This window comes from Sphaerodactylus townsendi, unplaced genomic scaffold (assembly GCF_021028975.2).
Source record: "Sphaerodactylus townsendi isolate TG3544 unplaced genomic scaffold, MPM_Stown_v2.3 scaffold_313, whole genome shotgun sequence".
Lineage (NCBI taxonomy): Eukaryota > Metazoa > Chordata > Lepidosauria > Squamata > Sphaerodactylidae > Sphaerodactylus > Sphaerodactylus townsendi.
This window is the reverse complement of record NW_025950488.1, coordinates 1-9,456: the sequence shown is the minus strand read 5'-3', so window position 1 is coordinate 9,456 and position 9,456 is coordinate 1. Positions and strand designations below refer to the sequence as shown.

Genomic DNA, 9,456 nt, shown 5'->3' with positions numbered 1-9,456 from the left:
CAGAAATGCATCTTAAACATTACTAGGAAAAGATATATGTAGTTTGTGTGTGTGCTTGTACTTTTCCCAAAGCCTGTTTTATTTCGTGAAAGCAGTCAGTGCTCTTCGGTCTTGTTCCCTGTTGTTTCAAACACTTTTTGGGTTTAATTACCAGGTGTGTTGCACCCTGAGGAGAAAGTAAATTCATATGGGCCATTATGGTATACCAGTAATATAGTGGCTGAAGCAGCAGCCACGAGGCAGCTTGACATTTGAAAGCAGGTGTTTCCTTCAATTTGTAACTACTGTGGGAAGAGTCTACAACCAGTCAAGGCTACTTTTCTAACTGCTTAGGAACAAACAAAATGGAGTCTAGTGGGGAGGAAGGAGTAGAGTTGCCTTGGAGTTGTCTCTGAGAAGCACTAGGATTGGTGGGGAAGAGCTGCTTCTGAGCAGCACAGTAGGCTTCATCCTCTTTATGTGTAAAGTTTCAGGACAAATTGCAGCTGATTTATTAGCTGCAAAGGCGGCAAAGCCTTAATAATTGCTGTTTCATTGAGCACTTCCCCTTTCTGCCTTTCCAGCCCCTCAGCAAGCCTTTCAGGCCCCATTTCTTCATTGGGCTTTGTTGACCTGGGTAAGAAGAAGAATTTTGGATTTATACTTTGCTTTTCTCAACCATAAGGGGTCTCAAAGCAGCTTACAAACTCCTCCTCTTCCTCTTCCCACAACAGACATGTTGTGAGGTAGGTGCGGCAGAGAGAGTTTGAAGTGAACTGTGATACGTGCAAGATCACCCAGCAGGCTTCAGGTGGAGGAGCAGAAACCAAACCTGGTCCACTAGGTTAGAGTCTGCCGCTCATGTAGAGGAGTGGGGAATCAAACCCAGTTCTCCAGATTAGAGTCCACTGTTCTGAACCACTACAACACAAGACACTACAGTACACTACACCAGGTGGGAAGTCTGAGTGGCATGCAGGTTGCTTGCTTAAAAATACAGCACTGGAGAATGTGTTCCCCTGGAAAGAGCAAAATGCCATCATCATTGTTACCTTTGCCACCCACATCCACCTAATCTGTGGAGAAAGGAAGCAGATTGAGGAAGTGTTTGTTAAAGGAGTGACAGCAGCACTTCATACCCTCAGCTGCTAATGATTCAGCGGCAACATATCTGAGGCCAAGAGGACAAGAATAGTGGCTGGATACACTCATGAGGATGAAGCCTGACTGAGCGGGTGGGGCCAGGAAAAGTACTTTCTGACATCTAAGTTATTTTCATTCCTGTTTGCATCACCTGGGATATCCATGCTTTGACATTAAAAACAAAGCGGCTGACTTCTAAGTGTGCAGTTAGTAGTTTTGCAGGTTAAAAAAAATCTGTTAACAGGAGTCGGCAAGGACCTAGTTTCCTGCTTTTGGATTATTTCTTCTGTAAAATCTACATGGATTTTGCAGTTTCGAGTAACAGTTTTCATGGAAAAAATACATTATACTTCAATCTGTCTTTCATGTCATAGCTGCAGAGGGCCATTCTTCGTTGAAAAGCAGCAATTACCAGCATGAAAATAAAATAACAAAGCTGTGGTATCACAGCTTTGCTTGTAACCTTGAGAATGTAACAGCTCTTCAAGTGGGGGCATTTTATCTGCTTAGGGTTTTGATTCTGGAACAACTGAATGAATGTATACCCAAAGACGCTGCTTGAGAACTGTAGATTGGATATTAACATGTCAGCTCAGTTTATGAACTTATTTTATTCAATAAATTTGCTCAACGTGCTCTCTCATTTTTTTCAGGATCAGTATTTGCACAACGTCAAGTCACGGTTCAAGAAGGTCCGCTATACCGCACTGAAAACTCCCACATCACCATTTGGTGCAATGTCAGTGATTACCAAGGACCATCAGAACAAAATTTTCAGTGGTCCATATATCTCCCATCCCTCCCAGAAAGGGAGGTGCAAATTGTCAGCACCATGGATCCATCCTTCCCTTATGCTATTTATACCCAGCGTGTCAGAAGTGGAGAAATCTACATAGAGAAGATCCAAGGGGATTCTGCTCTGCTGCATATCACAGAGCTCCAAGACAGGGACACTGGTGTGTATGAATGCCACACACCCACCACTGATGAAAGATACTTTGGGAGTTACAGTGCCAAGATGAATCTAATAGGTAAGGTATTGGTTTTGCTTACTTCATTCCCTTTGTGGAGCCTTTGAGTCCTCTTGCTTAGGTCAAGACTGCAGATTTCATATTGCTATTTTAAATGATAAAAATCATTTAGGTGAGCGAGAGAGTAAGCTGAAGCTATAAAGAAGTTGGTGGTTGAAAAGAGAGGTCATGAACTACCAAAAGAGAAACTTACCAAGGATGAGGAAAGAACTGACCAGGGCTGGATCAGCAGGCTAGCCTTGAATATGTTGATATGTTGCTGCAAAATCTCTTGTGCACCCTTGTTGTTCGCAGCATAATAGTAAATGTGGCCTAGTTAAAGTTGTCTCATAGTTTATTGTGTTGCATTTTCTGTGGAAGAGCCATCTTCCTCAAATAGCTAATTGCTATGAACTAGCAGCTAATTTCTATGAACACTTTTAAAGCTATAATTCATTCTTGAAGCTCTTGTGATTACGATATCTCTTAAATTTCTGATTACTGATAACCAGTTAACAGTTTTATACATTCCTGGGTAGGAGAGCAAATAGGAGACATAGTTGGGATTCTGAAGGAAAGCAGTTCTTAGGGGTTGTGTGGTTTCTGGGTTGTATGGCCGTGTTCTAGTAGCATTTTCTCCTGACGCCTCGCCTGCATCTGTGGCTGGCATCTTCAGAGGAAACCACACAACACCCCAGTGATTCCAGCCGTGAAAGCCTTCGACAAAGCAGTTCTTGTTTTTAATGCAATATCACCTATAAGCTTTAGGTAATAGAAAGAATGCAGAAAATATGGACAGTAGTGTTTAAAAAGCTGTTTATATCTGCTGAAATGAGTTATAGAGCTCTTTCCACTATTTAAGTATCTATTTTAATTCAGACAAAGTACTCTGGAATAGAGTGAAAATATTCAAGTATAAGTAGTAGCTTACACTTTCCAGAAATTTGAAGCTATAAGGAAAAAAAATTCTGAGAATAAAATTGGGAACAGTTGAGATATATTCAATATTTCAGAATCAAACATAAACCTGTTTTGCTGATTTAAGAGCATGATACATTATTTATAACTTAATTCATGTATAAAATTGTATTAATTGATGTATTTATGAATTTAAATGTATGAATCACATAATTCTCTACAAAAATCACGTGTACCCAATACTAAAGTGAAATTGCTACAAACTGCTATACCCTTTACTATCCTAGCACATTTAATTTATTCCAAAAGGAAAAAAGGTATTTCATGGGAAATTGAAGAAGATTTTTTCTGGGCCTTCACATATGTAGATATATGAGAGGAAATAATAAAAGCTTTTATCATTAAAATGGGTGAAATATTTGTATAGTAATATACCAGAATAATATAATAACAGACTGATGTGGGTAGCCCAAGATAGTCCAGTCTTATCAGTTCTCAGAAGCTAAGCAAAGTTGGCCCTGGTTATTATTTGGTGGGAGACCACAAAGGAAGTCTAGGGTCGCTATGTAGAGGCAGGCAATGGCAAACCCCCTCTGAACACTTGTTGTCCTGAAAACTCTATGGGGTTACCATAAATTGATTATGACGATGGCAAAAAGATAATTGAATAATACAGTGGTTCTAGTCAACAGAAGGACTGAAGAACTAATAGATGAAGACTTTGTGGCAGGAGAAGCAGTTCAATATACTCTGTTCCACATAAAGACCCAAGTAGAACTGTAACTTCATTCATCATTTCCTCCCCTACACATGCTCCATGCCCCTGACTCGTCATCTAGTCTGGATCAGGCTGCAATGAATGGTGGATGTGGAGCACATGGGTGGGGGGGGGAGGAGGAAATGGCAGATGAAGTTACAGTTTTACTTAGGTCTTTACGGTATAGTCACAAAACTAGTGGCATATCAGAAGTACAGTGGAACCTCAGTAATCGTTGCCTTCAGTTTTCACTGATCTTGGTTTTTGCCAGTCGCCCCTGGCTGTTTTTTTGCCTCGGTTTTTGTCGGGCGCCTCCATTTTTGGCTATGCTATTTGCGTAAATTTACACTTTTTGCGTAAATTTGCTACACCGTTTGTGTAGCACATGCGCAAACGGCGTGGCTTCGGTTTTCGCCAGTTTCGTTTTTTGCCAAGCATTGCTGGACGGATTACCTGCGAAAACTGAGGTTCCACTGTAATATAATCCATTCTTGCCAGCACTAATCTCTTTTAATTTGCTTGTTAACATCTTAGAAATGGCCAAGTCTTGGAATATTTGAAATGTCGTGGTTTGAATTTGTAGAGATACTCTGACCATGTCAGATGAATCTTATTTTAGTTTGGGTTTTAAGCTTCTTAGCTTCAAAACTCAGACTGGATAGAAACATTTTAAAAATTAGTACCCCCAACCTCTGAAAAATCATACATTTAAAATCTAAAACTGAACTGAAGAAAGAGAAGATACCATATTTATTCCCTAGCCACTCAATATGTACCCAAATTGGAATGTGGATGTGTGTGGGAGCAGGAGGTCTTTGCTTCACTTCAGAAAGATATTTTGAATAATCGAGGATGCCCAGTTTTAGAATCTATCACTTGCAACTTTGAACATCAGATGATAAATGTAATATCAGAACTTCTGATATATGAACTTTATATCAATAATTTCAGATTATTTATCAAACTTGATCAGAGCATCTTCTAAAGTGAACTTCATGGGTTTGATTGTGAAGCAGAGCAAGGGGGAACTGCGCCCAGGGCTCATGTGTGCCTTCGCCCCTGAGGCGGCACCGTCCTGGAATGCCCCAGAACACCATGCCATGCTTTCTCTGCGGCCCAGCCACGCCCCCTCCCCTGCTCTGCCAGGGCATCACTCCCACTGTTGACGCTACGCCACTGTTGCTAGTTTATGTTTTTCTTTAATGCAAGGTTGCAAAAATGAAAGTGGCCTTAAAAAATGAACAACAGAAGCATTCTCGGAAGATTTTCTCGGAGCCCAACAGGTGGATCTGGCATGTATCACCGAGACCTGGGTGCGCGAAGGTGATACCGTCGCCTTGAGCGAGGTCGCGCCCCCGGGTTTCGCGTGTCTCCACCAATCGTGAACACAGGGCTGGGGGGGGGGCGGTGTGGCACTGCTCATCCGTGAATCTATTCCCTTTAGGGCAGTCCCTGTCCCGGAGGTCACCGGCATAGAATGTGTCAGCCTGGAGTGGTTGGCCCCGAAGAGGTTGGCCGTTCTCCTGGTGTACCGGTCGCCTAGCGCACCAGGAAGCGGCCTGCCACAGCTGCTGGAGGTGGTGTCGGACTGGGCGTTGCGGTTCCCCAAGCTTATTGTTCTGGGGGACTTCAATGTCCATGTCGATGCCGCCTCATGTACAGCGGCTGCGGACCTAGTGTCATCCATGGCGACGCTAGGCCTCTCCTTAATAAATTCTGGCCCCACCCATGAGGCTGGGCACACGCTGGATTTGGTCTTCGGGTCGGGGATAAATCTGGTCGTATCCTCTACTGAAAGAGTGCCATGGTCCGACCACTATGCCCTGAAGGTACAGGTTGACTTGCCGCATCACCCCCATCTAGGCGACGGGCTGATTTACGCCTGCCCGCGGAAACTTATGGATCCACTTGGCTTCCTGAATGCTCTGTGGGACCCTGGACCCGCCGGCACGCTCGATGAGCAGGTGGAGGACTGGAACTCCCGGCTCTCCGATGCCATCGATGCTGTTGCTCCCCGGCGTCCTCTACGTCCCCGCTCACGGCGCGCTCCATGGTATACTGAGGAGTTGCGCCGTATGAAGCGGGAACTTAGACGTCTAGAGCGAGTGTGGAGGAAAACTCGGGACGAAGCTGCGCGAACATCTTATAGGACGCTTATGAAAGCCTATGAGGTGGCGACGAAGGAAGTGAAGAGGGCTTTCTTCTCCTCCTCCCTCGCATCCGCTAGCTCCCGTCTAGCACAATTGTTTCGCATAATTCGGTCATTGACTTCCTTATCGGAGAGATCTTCAAATTCTCAATTGAGCATCAGCTGTGAGGCATTTATGAGCTTTTTTGCAGATAAGATTGCGTCGCTCCGCCACGACCTTCCGTCCACATTGGCTACAATTAGTGAACTGGAGACTCCCTTGCCGTCTTCAGGCCCTCGTTTGGCCCAGTTTTCCCTGCTCTCTGAAGCCGCTGTCGACAGAACCTTAGCTGCTGTTAGACCTACTACCTGTCCTCTGGATCCGTGCCCATCCTGGCTTGTGAAAACCTGCCGGGCGGAGCTACGACCCCATCTGTTGAGTATAATCAATGGTTCCCTTGAGCAAGGAACCTTCCCGGATGGGTTGAAGGAGGCAGTGGTCCACCCACTCTTAAAAAGACCATCGTTAGATCCGAGTGATCTGGCCAATTACCGCCCCGTCTCGAATCTTTCGTTTCTGGGGAAGGTAATTGAGAGAGTGGTGTTGGAGCAGCTTCAAGGTTTTCTGGATGACGCATCGGCTTTCGACCCCTTCCAGTCCGGCTTCCGTGCTGGGCATGGGACGGAGACTGTTCTCGTCGCCGTCACAGACACACTCCGTATTCAGCTAGACCGAGGCGGATCGGCGCTGCTGGTGTTGTTAGATCTCACCGCAGCGTTTGACGTGGTCGACCACGACCTTTTGACCCACCGCCTGGCTGCCTCTGGAGTGCGAGGCACTGTCCTTCAATGGATTGTCTCGTTTCTCCGGGGCCGGAGTCAGCAAGTGAGGTGCAGGGATCAAGGCTTTCAGAAGTGCCCGCTCCAACGCGGTGTACCCCAGGGGGCACTTTTATCCCCGCTGCTATTTAATATCTATATGCGACCCCTTGCTCAGCTGGTACGGAGTTTCGGGCTGATTTGTCATCAGTATGCAGATGACACACAGCTCGTTCTGTTGATGGAGGGGGGAGCAACCGCCGCCCCTGTGGCTCTACAGCACTGTTTGGAGGCGGTCGCTGGTTGGTTGCGGCAGAGCAGGTTAAAACTGAATCCATCGAAGACGGAGATCCTCTGGCTCGGCCGTGAAGGGGGGGAGGGTCTTTCCAGCCGCTGGTGTGGGAGGGGGTCACTTTGGCGCCGACCCCCTCCGTTCGCAGCCTGGGGGTCCACCTGGATTTGTCTCTATCAATGGAGACCCAGGTGGCCCATACAACCCGGGCTGCTTTTTTCCACCTTCGTCAGGCCCTTCCTCTCCCAAGCGGAGCCCTTCCTCTCCCAAGCGGACTTAGCCACTGTGATCCACGCAACGGTCATCTCCAGATTAGACTATTGTAACTCGCTCTACGCGGGCCTCCCCTTGCGTTTGATCCGGAGACTAAAACTGGTCCAGCACGCAGCAGCGGGCCTGCTTACAGGCAGCGCCACTGGGCACATATCCAGCCTATATTGCGCCAGCTGCACTGGCTTCTGGTGGAGTTCCGGATCACTTTCAAGGTGCTGGTAATGACCTTTAAGGCCTTACGCGGCCTGGGACCATCGTATCTTCGAGACCGCATCACCCCATACGTCCCTGCACGGCCTCTTCGATCAGTTGAGGCCAACCTACTGGTGGTCCCTGGCCCCTCGGCGATACGGCTGGCCTCCACACGGGCCAGAGCCTTTACGGCTCTGGCCCCGGCCTGGTGGAACGCTCTCCCTCCAACTGTCCGGACCCTGCGGGACCTCGGTGAGTTCCGCAGGGCCTGTAAGACGGAGCTGTTCCGCCGGGCCTTTGGAGGAACCGGCCGTTGATGGTGCCCCCTTTCCCCTTTCCCTGGCCCTGATACCGGGGTCAGCTGTCATCTCAGACTCGCCACTCCTCCCTTTTGGAAGGGGGAGGGAATTTTTAGATCGGAACATGGGATGCTGTTTCCCCCCCCCCCTTCAGGGGAGGGGATGGAATTATAATAGCAGATTGCTGAACGCCATCTATCTTATTGTAACTTATTATATTATTAGAAATATTTTTATGGTTTTCGCTGCTTTTAAATGTTTTAACTGCTTATATTGTTTCCTTTTATGTTGTACACCACCCAGAGCCCCTCGGGGATGGGGTGGTATATAAGCTCAAATAAATAAATAAATAAATAAATTCTTATAATATCATCATAGCATCTGAATTATTCCTTAAGTTTGATTTTTGAACATCTTGACAGAGGGCAGCCTTTGGGATGTGTTCCAGAGGGATAGCTCCCTTTGTTTGTGGCAAAAATGAACATGAGTCTTGAGATGAAGACCAACCAGCTTTTATGTACCATATGCTTTGGTGGACTAGTGTGTCTTTGAACGGATGTGTTCCCTATAAGGGGACCCACTACATGGATTAATAAAAACTTGTTGGTCTTTGAGTTGCCATTGAACTCGTGTTTGTCTTCTGTTTTCCCTCATGGCTGTAACATATATTGTGGATGATGCTACCAGGAGGCAGTTCTTGGTTAACCACAGAGATTAGTAACAGGATAATAACAACAACAAAAAAGTCAGTAGAAGACAAATACCTGCTAAGATTCTATACAGAATAAATCAGGAAATACAGGAAAAGTTTTTCTACACCCTTTCTGATTAGGCATGAAAATTAGATAATTTATTTTGAAAATATTCCTGATAGCAAAATAATTGTTCACATGATTTGAGAGTGATGCTGTTTGTTTAGTCAGAAAGGATTTCTGCTAAATGTGTGGTTAGACTTGCCAGGTTGTTACCTCTAGCTTATGTAGGAATAACTAGAAATGCTCGCTCAAGAAGTATGTCTGAGCTATGAGCGAGTTACTGTTTTTCATTTTCTCTGCCGTGGAACCAAACTTTCTCCTTTCATCAAATTATGAATTTTTAATTCCTTCATTAGGTTGAGCAGCTCTTATTTGGCAGCAGAATCGCCCAAGGGGCTTTAGGGAGGTGGGATTTTTAGTTCTTTTCAGCACTATGAAATGTGTGGGGGAGGGGTGTGTAAAGAGGATTTTAAAACTGTGTCTGCTGGTTTCATTGGCCACTTAGTGCCCTGTTAGATTGTGGTAAATGTTAATTAATCATTGTGTCATTGCTTCCTCTTATTTAAAGATGTGCTTGTAAGAACTTTTACCCTTAAAATGTTTAAGCAACAAGAAGAGAAAAGTAAAGACTGATGTACCTGCCGTGCAAGAGCTGCTTTAAAGAACATGCCACACCCAGGGAACCCTACTGAAATTCACTGTATTGTGGTGGAGCTGACCATTAGGGTGAGATGCACTACATATTATGGGTAGGCTTTTTCATGTTGTCTCCACTGGGAACTGCAATAAATAGACCAGCCCTAAGACAGACAGAAAAATGGGGAACACATAGCTGAAGTCACAAGTGTTTGATGACAAAATGGACAAATTAGTCTGACAAGCAATTGGAGG

General features: G+C 45.5%; 1 protein-coding gene across 1 annotated transcript; it reads left to right on the top strand.

The window, feature by feature from the left end:
• Positions 1-1,775: 1,775 nt before the first annotated feature.
• Positions 1,776-9,210, top strand: LOC125425350 (immunoglobulin superfamily member 3-like; the record flags this gene model as incomplete). The annotated part of the gene is made up of 2 exons (XM_048482962.1): positions 1,776-2,153; positions 9,134-9,210. Coding segments are annotated over 2 exons (443 nt in total), but the record flags the coding sequence as incomplete, so codon positions are not given.
• Between the last annotated feature and the right edge of the window lie 246 nt (positions 9,211-9,456).